Source organism: Anabas testudineus, chromosome 1 (genome assembly GCF_900324465.2).
Source record: "Anabas testudineus chromosome 1, fAnaTes1.2, whole genome shotgun sequence".
Taxonomy (NCBI): domain Eukaryota; kingdom Metazoa; phylum Chordata; class Actinopteri; order Anabantiformes; family Anabantidae; genus Anabas; species Anabas testudineus.
In genome coordinates, this window is record NC_046610.1 from 24,170,702 (window position 1) to 24,187,389 (window position 16,688).

The following is a 16,688-nucleotide window of genomic DNA, read 5'->3' on the forward strand; positions in this document are numbered from 1 at the left end:
AGTGAAGACCCAGATTTCTCTTCTTTAAATATGAACCTCCCAGACTCCTGATAGCCAACCCATTGATTGAAACACCTGACCCTATCTCCTGCTTCAAATGAATTGATAATCCTAGAGGTCCTCATACTTTTGCCAAATATATAAGATGTAGATCATTTTCCACCAAATAAAAATGTCCAAGTTGCATTGTATGTCTTTATGTCTGTTTTATTTCTGGTTCTGATGAAAAATGAGTAGAGGGACAGATGCTCAAAATTGTCATTTTTACCAACATTGGTATCTCTGTTGGCATTGGTATGTCAGCATTCTTCTGCAACAAACGCTGAGGCTCATTCAACACATTTTAGCCCTATGTTCTGGCACTTTTCGAACAACAACAACCTAGCGACTGCTAACTGCAGCTAACTACACCTGTCAACTGAAAATGGCGGCCATAGAATGAACATTTTAGAAGCAAAACCCCATCCCGAAACAGAATTAAACATGTTATCAGACTAAATAATGAATGGAAACTCAATCTAATAACTTCACCTGTGCTACAAAGTGGCAGTTGTGGATGTGCTGTAATTTTTTTTCTTTAATCATGTTAACCTGCTCAACCACACTACAACAAGTGAAAACATTCTAAGTATGTCATTCTCAGCTGCTAATTATTGCATATCAATATGCATGTCAGTAGGCCCCATTTTTAAAACGGATTCAAGGTGTGTCTGTCGAGTTATAGTGATGCAATCAGTTTTATGGAAGTAGTCTAATAACATGTCCGACGCACTGATGAGCACATAGGAAACAAGGAGTGCCAATAGCTGCTACGTATGTTGGACTAATGGTTGTGTTTTGAGATTGAGTACCTGGACCTTTCTAGTGCTCGCTTATGCCCAGATTTTTAGGTGGTATTATTTTTTTGAAGTGGCTTGGCGATGTGTGGCAGTCCCCTCAGGGCTCACTAGAAATGCTCAGTGCAACAGGACTGAATTCTTGAGAGGTTTCAGAGAAGACAACCTGTTACCTGAAACGCCACTGGGCTACGTCCACACCCTCTCATCTTTCATCTCCTCAAGTGTGCTGACAAGCATCGCACATCCTGTCTGCCCTTACACACAAACAGTAAAAACACCATGAGAAGTAAACACCCACCTGAGCCAAAGGCAGACACACCCAAGCACAATCTTACACACACACACACACACACACAAATGGTACGAACACACAGGCACGTACACGCACAAGTGCAGAGTCAAGAACTAGTACAAGCAACAGGAGTGAAACTAAATTGTGAGTGGAAAACAAACTTTGTACATACAGTGGCAAGAAAAGGTATGTGAACCGTATGAAATCTCATGGTTTTCAGCATTAATTTGTCATAAAAGATCTGATCTGATCTGATTAGTATTAACAAATACAATGTGCCTAAAGTATAACACAAAAAAAATTCAGATCTTTCATGTTTTTATTGAAAACAACCACAAACACCTTACAGCGCTAGTGGAAAAAGTATGTGAACCATTTGACTAATGACCTCCAAAAAGCTCATTGTCAGGTATTAGCATAAGTTAAGAAAATTAGTTACTTTGATTGACAAAAAACACTCTAACTTTTTAAGTTTGCTCTGCACAAGAAGAATACGCTTATGTAAGCCATGCCTCGCTGAATGTGAGATTTCAGAGGCTCTACGATCAAGAATTGTTGATTTACAAAAAGCTGGAAAGGGTTACAAAGTTATGTCAAATACTTTCACCAGTCTAAGGTTAGGCAACAATCTACAAATAGAGATGCTTTGGCTATTCTACCAAGAAGTGAACAGCTAGTCAAAATGACCCCAAGAGCACAACAAAGACTCAATGAAGTAAAGAAATAACCCAGAGTGACAGCCAAAGATTTGAAGGCATCACTGGAACTGGCTAACATCTGTGTTCATGACTGCAGTACGCAAAATATTGAACAAGCAGGGTGTCTATGGCGGGATACCACAAGGTAAGCTGTTGCTTACTAAAAAGAACATTGCTGCACAACTGAAGTTTGACAAAGAGCACATCGACACTCCACAGTGTATTGACAAAATATTTTGTGGTTTGATGAAACTATATTAAACTATTTGGATTGAACACACAGCACTACATCTGGTGTAAAAAATTCACAGTATATTATCATGGAAACATCATCCCAATTGTAAAGTATGGTGGAGGAAACATCATGATTATGGCCTGCTTTTCTGCATCAGGGCCTGGCCAGCTTGCAGTGATTGAAGGGAAGATGAATTCTCAAGTGTATCAAAAAAATCTTTAGAATAGTGTGAGAATGTCTGTACGTCAGCTCAACCTCTGTAGAAGTTGGGTGATGCTACAGGACAATGACCCTGGAGCAAGTCTACAACAGAATGGCTTCAGAAAAACAAAATCGGCTATTTGGAGTCGTCAAGTCAGAGCCCAGACCTCAACCCAATAGAGATGCTATGAAATGACTTAAAGCAAGCCATACATGAGAAGTCCAAAGAATAGGACAGACCTAAAGCAGTTCTGCAATAAAAATGGGCTAAAATTCCTCCTGAACAATGTGCAGGTCTGATCCACAGCTACACAAAGCGTGTGGTTTAAGTTATTGCTGCCAAGGGGGGTCAACCAGTTAATAATTATTAGGGTTGACATACTTTTCCACTATCACTATGAGATTTTTATGTTTGTTCTTAAAAAAACACATGAAAGATCCGATTTTGTTTGTGTGCTATTATTTTTGGCACATTATATATTAGTTACATACTCTTGACTTAGATGAAGATCAGATCACGTTTGATGCCAAATTAATCCAGAAAACCACAAAATTCCAAAAGGTTCACATAATTGTTCTTGCCACTGTACATCATTACATCACATGACAACTGCAAAGTAGTAATGTAGTAAAATAAAGTATTGCAAAATATTATAAAGCAAAGAAAAGACAAAAACATGTTAATATTTTATTTCATTTGACATTTGGCATCAGATCCGGGGAAGTAAGAACATATAAAATCTAATCCAGATAAAGTATAAAATTATGCACTGCACTCTACTGAGTCTGTTCTTCAAGTGGGTGCAAATAAGATGGTGTAGACCGTGCACATTCAAAGATTTCATCAACTTATCAACACTGTGTCTCAGCACCATAATACATTTTGAGAATTGCCATTGAGCTCACCTTGTCAACACACACGCACACACATACTCACACACACAAGCAAAGCTAAGCCAAGGAGGTCTCCCAGAGCCACGCAGGCATTGTGGACCATTTTGTAAGCCTTGCCATTTGAAGCAGAGGGCCGGCTAGAGGAAGATGAGGGGTGTTAAGGGACGGAAACAGCTGGTGAGAAGCCCAGAGGATATTAATCTAAGGGGGAGACTAGATGGCAGGAGAGGCCGTCTAATAAAGCATGGTATTACTGCTGCAAAGGTGTGTGTGTGTGTGTGTGTGTGTGTGTGTGTGTGTGTGTGTGTGTGTGTTAAGTGTCTGTCTTCCTTCCTGGAGGATTACTGGTGAGCCAGAAAAAAACGGTGGTGGATCTGTGTCCATCGGACTACAACCAACTTTACGCTCTGAACTATTTAACAAATCTGAGGACATTTCTGGGTTATGTTTTCAGTTTATAGCTATGAGGAATTTCTGTGATTACCTGCACTACATCTGATAAATACAGCAAGGCACATTTCAGGTTTTACAACCTTTCACACACACACACAGGCACACACAAAAAAGGGGTTTTGAAAATTAGATAAAATAAAGCAATCCAAATTTTCTCTGAGCAATTAAAGTTCCGGTTAAAAGGCAGAGGTGGAAAATGGGAGGGGAAGCTGGGCGGCATCAGTCGCACAGACAGTAATGACGGCGCCACTGCTGTTTAACAATCAAAGATGGGAGGCGGGGGCTCGCAAGGAAGTCTCTTCTTGAAAAATACAGGTGTTTGGTACAATCAAAGCGCAGCTTGCAGAAATGAGTGGGTTTGAAGTTGAAAGGGGAGGCAGGAGGAGAGGGGGGCTGCTGTGGTGAGTGAGCGCCTGTATGAGGGAAAAAAAAGTGACTCAGAAGACAACTGTGGGCTGGTCTCTCCTCCGGGATTTTGAATAATTAACAAGGATAAGGAAGTTGACTACTAGGTGCTTACTGTTTACTTTGTTTGGATTTTTTCTGCCACTGAAGGGGAAGTGAGGCTTTAGCCAGCCTAGTTCTCTGGAGGCTGGCATGTTGGCAGCAGGATTTGTCTGGGACACCAGTGTGGTTCCCGTGGGACAACAGGCAAGTCAAACCAGCCACAGGCCAGTGAATCAGAATCTACTTTATACTATGAGAATCTTGTATACAAAACACAAGTCCTTTAAGGAAAGCCCCAAGTTGTACACACAGAAATATGCTCACAAACAAATGGTGAGCTCCAGAGTTCACACTGATCTCTCACGTAAACTATTTTAACCTTAAGGAGAACCAAAGCAAAAGCTACAAAAACTTGTTCCTGACTAAGTACTATAATTAAAAGCACAATAGATGCTAACAAGCATATAGTATGTCTGGGTGTGTAGACACCAGCAAATCATTACAGGAATACAGTATGTCAGAACCATTTATAGTCACAAAGAAGCAATTTTGAAGAACTGTTCTAGGAAGTATGTTTATGTGCAGTTTTGCCAACGGTTGAAAAGAAATTAAACATTGATACCACTGTCATGTCTGTATGTTAAATCAATATGTCTGTCAAATAGCTGGTTAGCATAGTACAAAGGAACAACTAGACTCACTCTGTCCAAAGGTAACAAATTCACCTACAGTACTATCAACTCTAAATCCCACTTATTAACATGTTATGTCTTGTTTCATTCATTCAGTGTCTTGTGTTGAAATAATCTGTGCTGCACAGTTTCTTAATCCAGTGTGATAAAGTCCTACCATCCCCATTAAAACCACAAGCAGTCAACTTTAAACTTGTGGTTTTGTATAAATGAAAGAAAGGAACTATAACATGTTAATTAATGAGCTTTAAAGGTTCTGAAAGGTGGATTTTGCTACAAGCTATCCTCACCATTTCCATTCTTTATGCTAAGCTAGCCAAACCAGCTAATAGCCTTATATTTTGGGCACAGACACAAGCATGGTATTGTTATCCCAGTCTAAAAAAAAACTCAGAATAAGGGTATTTTCTAAAACGTTGAACTATTACTTTAAATAATTCACTGTGTAGAAATGATTGACCTTGAAGACAATAGTTTGACAAAAAGTACTTAGCATGACTCAGCCCTTGCGCTCCCTGCTTTGCTATGCTCTACTGCTTGCTAACAGTCCACCAGATGACAAATGGCTAGCTTCCTGAGTCTGGTTTTGTCTGATTTCAAAATGAAAATCCTTACACAGACCCCATCACACTCTTCCCAGCCCTTCAGGTATTAATCATTTTAAATTACAATAAATAAGAAGCTGCAAAACATACTAATTTAGCAGGAATCATTTAAATTATCTGATTTGGTAGGAGAGCGAGCCTGGCTACAAAACGTTTAAAGGCAAATATCTCTGTACCACTGCCATATCATATATCTACAGGAAAATATTTGAAAAATTAAAAAGAAAGTTCAATAATGTAGCTTTAAGGACCAGGTCTTAGTACAAAACTGTATGTAACACTTGTTAAGTGATAAAACACTACACTGTTGACATACCTTGTGTGTACTTTCTAGCGTGAATACATAGAATGCTAACTTCTATATGTAACTTGTAAAGGTAGATTTGTTATCAAGTGTTAACAAGGTCAAAGGTGCTGAGGTCATGTGAAAAGATCAGTTCCTCGTCCCACTGAGATTCCTGAAATGTAAAGATATTTTCCTGGACTGATGATAAGAGTAAATGGAGTGTTTAAAGAACCCCAAACATTTTCATTCACACACGCCATAAACTCTTAAACAAAAATACGTTAGCAATGACAGAAATAAAAACTGTCAAACACGCTATCTAAACACGTTTAAATCATTAAGAAAATTTGTAAGCCCCTGCTTGAAATTGCACTGTAATTAAATGTTATTAAGCATTCTCTTTCTGATTGTACTGCATTGTATTCATGAGGAAATATGCTTGACTATTTAAAGTCGTCAGTAAACACCATTTAGACATGGTGTGTGGTCTTCAAGTCAGTGGTCTGATCTAAGTGTACAGATGCATTATGCTGAGAGATATGAGATACATATAAGTGAGATATTAAACAAATTTCAATTATGATTCGATGCAATGCATTTAGGTACGTTTAAGTATACTTAAAATTTCTGCGTGACTATCCAGTGATTTCAACATAAAAACTTTCTAACATCTAAGCCAATGTTTACTGCAGCTGCTAGCCAAGTAACATGGAAGCAACATTTCCTCATAATAGTGAAGGTGTGCATTAATCCATCAATGCGCGTGCTGAATTAAGAATTTGTCCATACTTGCTGATCGGCCTGTGGTTCTTTTGTAGGGCCGCGCATGTGTTCAGTTCAAACTCAGCATTTTTAAAGTGCTGCTTCAGAGAAAGAGGAGCAGAGAGGGTAGGAAGTCACTTCCCGCCGGCCTGTCTGTGGTCTGTGTTTGTCAGTTGATTTGAAGCTGCTCCACCAACATGCTGTGACAGGAAAGGAATTAACTCAGCAAGGAGACAAAATATATATAAAAAAAACTCCTCAAAGGAGGATGATGTTAAAAACTATTAAATATGTAATGCACATTCAGAGCAGACATGTTGAATTCTGACATGTTGCAAGACTCACACACTGGGAAAAGTTCAACATTACTCATGTCCTATAAACATGTTAAATGCTCATTTAAAAACTATTTTAATTTGTTACTGTTTCAAAGAAGGGTCCCGATCACCTGCAGAACTGTTGCACACAGACGAACCAGTTTCCCACCAAATAAAATATTCAGATTTGTGTACTGTGTTTTGACCGGGGCCAAACCACCTCTCAGGAGTGTGCCCAATCAAAGGATTTCCAACTATCTGATTCACAGGCTACAGTCACCCGGCAGGTTACTGCACCACCGCTGTACCACAGATCAAATATTATCTCTATTTGCTACATCACCTAAACTATAACAAAGTGTGACATAAGACATCATGATGACATACCTAATCTCTGATAGGTTTGTCTTACTGTGACTGCGACAGTTATTAAACAGTTTGGGGTTTGGAGAAAACCGGGCTGTAGAAATTTGGTTTATGTAAACATCTTTTTTTAACCAGGAAATCAATGGAAAACAAAACGTTCTCAGTAAAAGGTGGGCCTTGAATTAATGTATTTCAAAAGTCAACAACAAGTCTCATACGTTGTATTAATTGACAAAGTAAAAGTGTGCCCATTCTCCAACAGGTTTCCTCAGCTTAACATACCGTGACCCCAGTCGTAATTTCAGTTACAGATAACACTATTTGGAATTTTGTTCTATGGACGTTTTTATGTTAGTATTAAATGGCTGATATTAGACTTCTTACTGATGTATAGTTTTGGGTAGGTTCCATGCACAATTACAAATCGCTTCAAACTCTAGATGGGAAAATAAGCGAATGAAACTAAAATATATATTTTTACATTAGTATCAATGTTGCCTTTAAATACAATAATAAAAAACTAAATTGGAACCTCTTCTAGTTAATACCACACTGTAAAATGCCCTATAATAAGTAAAAGTCTATTATTTGAAATGTCATGTAAAATGCCATATTCAGCCTAATGTATCACAGTACTAATACCTAAAGTAGTCCATATAGAAGAGTGGAACCTGTCAGTGTACATGATCAGAATATTATTTCTAATACTCAAATGTGTTATATAGTATGTTGCTGTTTAATGTTGTAGTTTGGAGCCAGTTTTCAATTCTGTTGGTTAAGCTTGTCCACATGTTTTATAAGAAATATTCTGGTAATCAATGGGTTGTACATTTATTACAGATATGAATAGATTATGTAAGTAAACCAAGTAAAAAGTAGGCTACCACCATTTTCATGTGCAGTGCAGTAAAAGTATACGTGGCATAAAGTATAGCATCATTTTTTATTTTTTTTTTAAACCGCCTCGTTTGAATTGAAGTCGCCGTTTTGAGGTTAAATGTGTTTAGTTGTATAGCACAGCTCTGGCACTCTGCCCCTCTGATGACCACGTTGAGCCACAACGAGCCGTTTGCTCACCTGCAGCCGCGGAGGGCGCATCTTCACAGGGGGAGAGTCCCCGCCAGCAGGGGGCGGGGCCTGGAGCCGCTCAAGACGCCCAGCCTATCGCTCGGCTTGTCACTGCTGAGAATGCTGCTCACCTGTGCGCCAAAACGCAGACATCGCCTCACCTGGAGCGTCTACGATGGTGAAAATCAGATGAAATACGATGAGGATATTATTTTCCTGTGCGCACTGTTCGACCAAAGGGAAGAAGCGACAATTTTGAGCTGAGTTGAAGTTTCTACATCCAAGGTGCATTTATTCCAAACAAGATAATAACAAGTGAAGAAGCTCCAAGGACAAACAGGTAACTCGGGGATTGGTATTTGTTTTCACTGCGACCTAATGTCAGAGTTTTGGTTGGTTTCAGTCTATCCAGTCTAGTTCATAAGTGAACTGATGAATTCCATAAAAACCACTCGTTGTTAAGCTGTAACCTTCAATCAACGACAGGCACTAAACATCTGGGAGAACAGAAGAGTGCATGAGGAAATCAAAGTAATTTCATAATGAAGCTAGAATGAATAAAGTCACACTTCCAGTGCGCTCAGCACTATTAAGGCAAATTGCAAACATGACAATGGGAGCTAGAGTTAAACTTCAAAATGTTTTTTATTTTCTTACATTATAAAGATTGAATTCTAGCTCTGTACTTTACTGTTTTTGGAGGATGTGGTATAAAGCAGAAAGAAGCATGTATAAAAGATGAATATGTAGCCTATGAATATATGAATACAAAGTCCTGGTTTTCAGGTATAATAAGTGTGGATTAAATTTCACTGACAGTTTCCTGCAGTGAAAAACCAGCAGGCTGACATGCTGGTGTGAAGGGTCACTTTCTGTGGGACGCAGTGTGGTGTATCATTTACTCAAATAAAACAAAAAGTATGCTATGTATGGTTTTCTATGTTGAATTTGTATTTTAAACACAGTTTCACTTTCACCGTAAAGAATACATTAAGAACACTGCACAGCTAAATCAGTTTTTATTTAAATAAAAAATAAATCAAATCTGCATTTTGAAGATGTTGAGACAGTGCCTTCATGATTTCTTCACGGTCCCTATTGGAACAATTGAAAATTTTTAAAACTGGAGAATGAAAGATTTCCCTTAACACAACGTACAAGACAAATTTACAGTAAATTCAAAAAAGGATTTTAAACTAACGTTCAGTGGCTGATTTCCTTTATATTACGTTTTTATTATTACGTTATGGGATTTGAATGTAACCATTAAATTAATGCGTTTGGAGTTTTTGTTGATTTAAATACGCCATAACTGGGATGGTCAGTATTCAGTGTTTAAATATGAAATATACACAGCGGCAATCCAGCGCCTACACAACCATCTACTTCACTAAATGTAGTAATAGCTGTATCACTAAAGTACTACTTAAGTAAAAGTATAGGACATGACGTACTTGAAGTATCAAAAAACTGAAATATGCAGATTGGCTCATTTCACTGTTATAATAAATTATCTGGTTTTATTACTGACATTATCATTTGTACGTGTACGTTTTTTCAGCTGGTTGAGATGATCATTTTAACTACTTCATATACGGTTAACTACTTTAGTCCATCACACACATTTTTGTATAAAATGATCTGCAATTCTATTGTACATATTATATAAATTAGCGTAAAATAGAAGAACTCGATTACCTCTAAACTGTACCAGAGTACTTTCCATCATATCTGTGTATGTTGACAGTTTCGATAGTACGCTACATTTTGAATTATAGACAAACCAGGGGAACAGGTGCTTCATTTTTCACTTGTCATCTAAAATAAAATCTCCTCTGTGTGCTTGTTGTATCTACAGACACACTGACACTTAAACAAGCACATAAGATGGTGTTCATGGAAAATACTTTTTCTTCCTGTATTTGAATACTCTAGTTGCCTGAGAGAGCGTGACCGTCAGCATTGTGACCAACGAAGCAAACTTCAGCTGATGTTTATGCGCTCCTCTCAAGTGTGGCCTTTCAAGCCATTTTCTAGTGGTAGAAAATGGCGACTTTGAAAATGATACATGAAATAGATTTATCAGTCCACTCTGTCAGTGAATAAAAAAAAAACACTCCTATGAGAACATTAATTGTAATATAATATGCAACAGATAATGCATTTTTACACAATGGTGTATGAATCAGCATCATACAGACACTGTATGAATCACTGAGGATATAAAGCTGTCATCCATATGTATAAAGTATGTCTGCTGTTAATCACACAGTGAAAGAGCAGAGAAACCGATGAGAGAGAATTACCCTCCATCTCAAGCTCTGTATGTCACCAACTTGATTTTTCACCCAAGTGTGCAGATGATGTTGTGTTAAAATCCAGTCCCTAGCTTTTATATGTATTTGAAGTCAGTTATATTCCTCCAGTGTGGAGTCAGAGTTTGGTCACTAGCTCAGTTCTTTATATTTAATAAAAATTGTGATTTGATGTCAGGTATTTGCACTAATGCAGATGTTAGAAAATTCTGATTATAACAGGAGAGTGTCTGAAGCCCGTCTTCTTACAGCTAACCAGACCCTTGCTGGGCTGATGTTTGTCATTTCAGGTTTAAAGAAACGACCTTTAACCAAAGTTCATTTAATCAAAACTAGTCGGTTTGGAGTGTCCGCAGTGAACTAGGATTTTTTTGTTGTGTCAGATACGAGGGGTTTGAAGATATGTGGTGACCAGACTGGGGGTTAAACTGTATGTTTCTTATACTCTAATATGTAAATGTAAAACATAAACAAGCATTAGAAATCTGAAAAACACAGCAACTGCTGGAAAAGCCTAATAAGGAGGTTTCCAGATTAGAAATACTGGGCGACCAAGAGAGCAATAAAGTGTATAAAACTCTGGGACACATTTCGTTTTTTTAAAAAAAGTACAAAGAGAAAAATTGGCTTCTCTCTGCCTCTTCTCGATGGCAGACTTGTAAACCGGGGCTGTGCCGGGTCTTGGTCGGGCAGGTTTTATGACCAGAGCTCTGTCATTGCTCTGCACCATCCTCCTCATCCCTGACTGCCATCGCCCTGGGGGCCCCCCTGTGCCAGCTGTTTCCCTTAGGAGCACTCTAAGCACGACAGCGAACAGAGGGGGATGCTGCTGTCCTGGTTTGTTTACGGTTATGACAGTATGAGAATGAGTTGGGGGAACCATTCCACTGTGTGCACAAGTTGCATTCCCAAAAAATTACAGAGCAGCAGCTCTGGCTCCAGGCCAGACATGAAATAAATCAGCTTTGACCTTTAACATCAGACCTTTCATCAGGGAATTCCAAACTAATTGCTTTACGATTTCATTGCGACTGAAAAGCAACTCTGAGTGGGGTTTTCAACCTTTGAGAACGACGTGTAATCCTCTTAGTTTTGGTCGTATTTAGTCAACAAATTGAGATCTACTGTGACGATCCTTCACTGTCAGCCTGAGTGACACAGCTTGTGAGATGCCATCCTAATAACCAGGATGTGAGCCTTCCACTGATGCTTGACCTCTTGTTTCTGGACAACCTTGTTCAGTTGTCTCTGTCAGATGTGATATCACAAGAGGTGATCTCAGCACCAAGATACTAGCTTCAGACTACTCTCCTGTTTCCTGTTGTAAAGATAATTGTAGATGTTCATGCATGGGGGTGTGTTGTAAGTCAACAAGATTGTTTGGGCTAAGACATGTTTGGAGCCAAGCACAAGTCTTGCAGGCTGTCATAAATTTCAGGGACATGTCAAGCTTTAACAAGCTTCGTGACACCTTTAGAAATTCCTCCCTTTAGTCCCACCTCCTGCATGTGACGGCCGACTGACGCTGTTGAAGCGTACATGCCTGGAGTGTGCTGGGGACAGGATGCTGTTTCCGAGCGTGCGCACATAATTATATACATAATGTAATTGTCCTCATGTTATTGTTGAACTCTCATTCTCAGGCTCCTGAATGCCGTCAGTCTGCAACTGTTGATGCTTTCTGCCGCCAGTGTGTAAGAGGCGGGGCATTGTACGGGGCTCTTTTTGTAACTTGCCTTGAGGGTTGTTGTTGTAAATCATGTGTGATTCATAAAAAAACTGGTTCTCCTGTCTGCCAAATTTCATCTCCAAAAACCTCACAGACGTACAAATAGACTTTGGCCTGCAGCCATACCTCCCTGGAACTTCTTCCTTCACCAAACTGCTCTCCTGTCAACACTCCCCTTCTCTGTCAGCCCTCCCCCCATCTCACCAGCATTTATCTCCCCCCCAATGCCGCCCCTGACTTTGCATAGGGCCGATGATGTTGTTTTCTTTGCGCTTGTCTTTGACTGTCCTCGATGGGAAGTCCCAGGCAGCGGATGTATGTGGCAGGCTTCTGCCTGGACACGTCTGTCTCCCCCTCTCTTCTGTCTCCACGGACACGCAGCGTGAGAACTGCAGTATCCATGGTGATGAAGGAGGTGTGTTTGGGGCTGGTTATTTAAATGTTGTAGACAGGAGGATTTAGGCCAGAATGTCTGCACCTGTGAAGTTCAACAAAGTTTGTTCAGCATAAGCTGAGCAACTTAAGTCTTTCAATCAGAAAAAATGACCTCAAGACTTCAAAGTGGTGTTTGGTTCGGTACAGCCATTAGGAAAGGCACCTGAGTGAGAAGAGTTCACATCAGATTTGAAGATTTAACCATTTGTCTGTTCTCTGTTTTACGCAGGTTCTTTGATGCATTGCTATTCCACCATGAGGTAATCTTCTCAGCGTCACCCAAAAGGTTGTGAAAACACTGAGCGGCTGACTTCATCAATATTCCTGCACCTGCACCAGCTGCTTACATGGCCCACCCTTACGAGCCCTGGTTACGGACAGCACCACCTAGTGGCAGCTCAGAAGACATGAACATTCCTCCCTGGTGGGACCTCCACAGGGACATCCAACCAGGGAGCTGGATAGACCTACAGACAGGGCAGGGTGTTGGCTTGCCTTCAGTGAGTCCGGGGAGCTCCATGGGGTTGCAGCCTTCTTTAGGGCCTTATGGTTCTGACCCACAGCTATGCACCATGCCTCCGGCTCAACATGCTCCAGCCTCGCACTCGTCTCACCTTTTTCCCCAGGATGGCTTCAAAATGGAGCCGCTGGCCCCTGAAATGTTGCAGCAAGAGCCATTCTCCTTGGAGGAACCTCAGGAGACCTCTGTCTCAGCCCGCCCCAAGCCCCAGCGTCGCTCTTCTTCCAGAGGCGCCGGCCAGGCCGTGTGTCGCTGCCCTAACTGCGTCCACGCTGAACAGCTGGGCCAGAGCACCGACGACAACAGGAGGAAGCACATGCACAACTGCCACATCCCGGGCTGTGGTAAGGCCTATGCCAAAACCTCCCACCTGAAAGCTCACCTACGGTGGCACAGCGGGGACCGGCCCTTTGTGTGCAACTGGCTCTTCTGCGGCAAAAGATTCACACGCTCTGATGAACTGCAACGCCACCTACAAACACACACTGGAGCCAAGAAGTTCAGCTGTGCATTATGCCCAAGGGTCTTTATGCGCAATGATCACCTCGCCAAGCACATGCGCACGCACGAGTCCCCACCAGGACCCGGTGAGGAGAGGGTGAACGGAGACGGTAGGATGGATAAGGGCTTTGATGCACCTACACCTCCTCAGTCATCCTCAAATGTGTCTGCATCTGACACCACAGAATCACAGCTGAAGCTGAAATGTGAGACAGACCCCTCAGTCTCCAGTGTGACAGGGCAGTCTGGCTAATTTTTATCATTTTGAGAAGACATTTCTGATCCTGTTCAATCTCTGTCATAGAGGTGTCATAGTTTAATGATAGAGTAGAGAAAAGAAGAAAACTTTAACAGATGCAAATACGAAGTGTTTCATCTGTGGTCCTGTGAATTTATCAACTGGGGGAACTCAGTGATAATCCAAAAGTAATAACTCTCTATAAACAGGAATTTTACTGATTCTGTGGATAAAACTTTTCCTCTGTTTACTAAAGGTGAAAGTTTGTTAAGGAGGCAACTGAGCTGAAGCTGCAGACGTCTATTGCTGCTAGAGCTACTACTGCCAGTCGAGCAAGAGACTGGGATGGGTTCAACTGAAGGTGGCTTGTTAACGTGTTTACAGTGAAATCAATCAAACGTGTTACTGGAAGGATTGGAGGAATTGTTTTTATCTCCAATACTGTTACATTTAGCAGTTTCAAAAGCAGCATTGCAAGTGAACAGAGAAAGGGCGACGTCGTGGCGTAAAACAAATTGTTTGTTTTACTGTGCTAGAAGACACTAGTATGCAATACAGAATTTTATATAAAAAAAATAAGTAGCCATTTGGATACACACATATTGTGTGTAATATATAATTAAAATGGTACATAAACCAACAGAAAATAATGTTGTGCCATGGCAGCATCCTCTATAAATATAGCTAAGGTTATCTTAATGCTGATAATAATAATATAATATAATATAATATAATATAATATAATATAATATAATATAATATAATATAATATAATATAATATAATATAATATAAATTTAAGTGTTTTTGATAGCAAAACACTTACTGACAATGATCACACACTAGAAGAATGTGACAACAATGCAAAGAACCACTAAGCGTGACAATGATGTGAAAAAGGTGAACTCACAAATCACAAGTCAGTGCACCTGATGAATGAAAAGTGTGCACAGACACTGAAAACAATGGCAACCAACAGGTAAGAAAAAAAAAAAAGAAGCCGGACACAAAGAGAAAAATGCTGCCTGGCTAAATGTATCCTGGTTCCTGTTGGGACATGCTGATGACAGTGGTCATACCTGGTATAAACATGACTCCACACACCCCCCCCCTCACCCCACCCCACCCCTTGTCAACACAATAAGCTGCTGGTGTTGAATGAGACATCAAGGATGAGGCTGATTTTCATTACATCATAAGGAAGGTAGCTGAATCCAGTGGCGTGTGCAACATTTAAAGCTGCACTCATCATTATTTTTTTCTAAAAACAGTTGGTCAGTTGATTATTAATAATGTGAAAGATGTTGTTCATGCCAATAGGAATCATCCAACAGGCGATAACAATCTAACTCTTCAGTTCCTCTTAATTGCACGTGGTATTTGGCTGTATTTGAGCTCCTTTGTTTTGGTTTTCCTGGCTTTCTGTTTTTACTGTTGCAAACACACCACGGCAAGCAAAACAAAAAGTTCTGATGAAAAGTTCTGGCTAAGTGCCCTGCACCACACAGCAGACAGACACACTTCATGTGAATGCTAATGTTGCTCTGTTTCTACAGGAGGTGTTCTGACTTCCTTCGCTGATAATATGTCAATGTTGTTTACAGCTTGCTCTGCTGCCCCCAAGTGGCCTAAAAGTGAACTGAACTGGCCTAAAAATGATACAGTTTTATTATTATAAATGTGCAACTAAAAGCATCTTAATGAAACTGATCTTGAATCATGCCTCAAAAGGTTAAGGCTGTTGTGGAAGCAAACAAATGTCCTACGAATACTATCCAGGTTTACCTCATTACGTGGCTTTATACAACTCCTGCAAATATAAGAGCTCGATAACATTTACAAGTCAGAATTACATTTACATTCACATTTAGTCATTTGGCAGACGCTTTTATCCAAAGTGACTTACAAGGCATAGGGCAACTTACAAGATATAAATCAAAGGCAGGGTAAGCTTAAGGAGGTCTTGCCCAAGGACCCCTACTGGAGGTAGAGGTAGGCCACAACCAGGATTTAGAACCCTGGTCTCCTGCATTGGAGGACGGTGATGTTACTATTCCACTATGCTATAGTCCCAGGCATCAACAAAGAATGTGTGAAGGGCCTATCGTCAACACGTTTTATTAACAGGTGTTGGTGTTTCTAAAGCTGCAGTTTTTCCATGTTCATCACTGGCAAATTGTTTTGCAAAACACATGGATGAAACATCATTTTCAGTAGAATCAACATGCAGCAAAAGACTTACAAGACATGTAGCAGACATAGTTTAGGTTATTTCTTTTGGATATTTAACTCTCATAATCAATACTCTATGATCAGTAGTTCTGTAGCAAAGCAGTGTGAGCAGCTTTACAATTTAAAACACTTTTAGGATGTATGTAAACCATCGAAGACACTAGGTTGAGATATTTTAGGGAGCTTGCATTATTGGAGGCTCACAATTGCTGTATTTATGTATAGAAGATAAGAAATGGAAGACCGTGCTTAAACATTAGTCAATTTTTCTGCATTGACTATTATTATTATTATTATTATTATTATTATTATTGGTTCTTGTTATTATAGATAGTTTTATGATATTTTTGTTTATTGTGGTCAGTAGAACAAAATTGACAATTTTTTGTTAATTGGTTGCTGTAGTAAATGTTTTAGTTGTGGAAACTGTAATAAAAAAGTTGAAAAAACATTAAATAAGTTAAGTTTCATGCTGTAATAACATGTATTGTATGTATCTATTATTGTCCTTTATTAAATAAAAAAACATATCCTGTGTCCATGTTGATCCTTTATTTACAGAAG

The 16,688-nt window shown here is 39.7% G+C and overlaps 1 protein-coding gene across 2 annotated transcripts; it reads left to right on the top strand.

Annotated features, from left to right (window-relative positions):
- The first annotated feature begins 8,281 nt into the window (after positions 1 to 8,281).
- On the top strand, positions 8,282 to 16,651 carry LOC113162677 (transcription factor Sp6). Of its 2 annotated transcripts, XM_026360951.2 has the most exons (3): positions 8,282 to 8,495; positions 12,864 to 13,765; positions 14,150 to 16,651. In XM_026360951.2, exons 2-3 carry the CDS (start codon positions 12,982 to 12,984, stop codon positions 14,179 to 14,181), a joined length of 816 nt encoding a protein of 271 aa, XP_026216736.1. In that variant the 5' UTR covers positions 8,282 to 8,495; positions 12,864 to 12,981; the 3' UTR covers positions 14,182 to 16,651. The 2 variants fall into 2 exon arrangements, with proteins under 2 accessions (XP_026216736.1, XP_026216734.1); XM_026360949.2 differs by having other exon boundaries at positions 12,864 to 16,651.
- Positions 16,652 to 16,688: the final 37 nt, after the last annotated feature.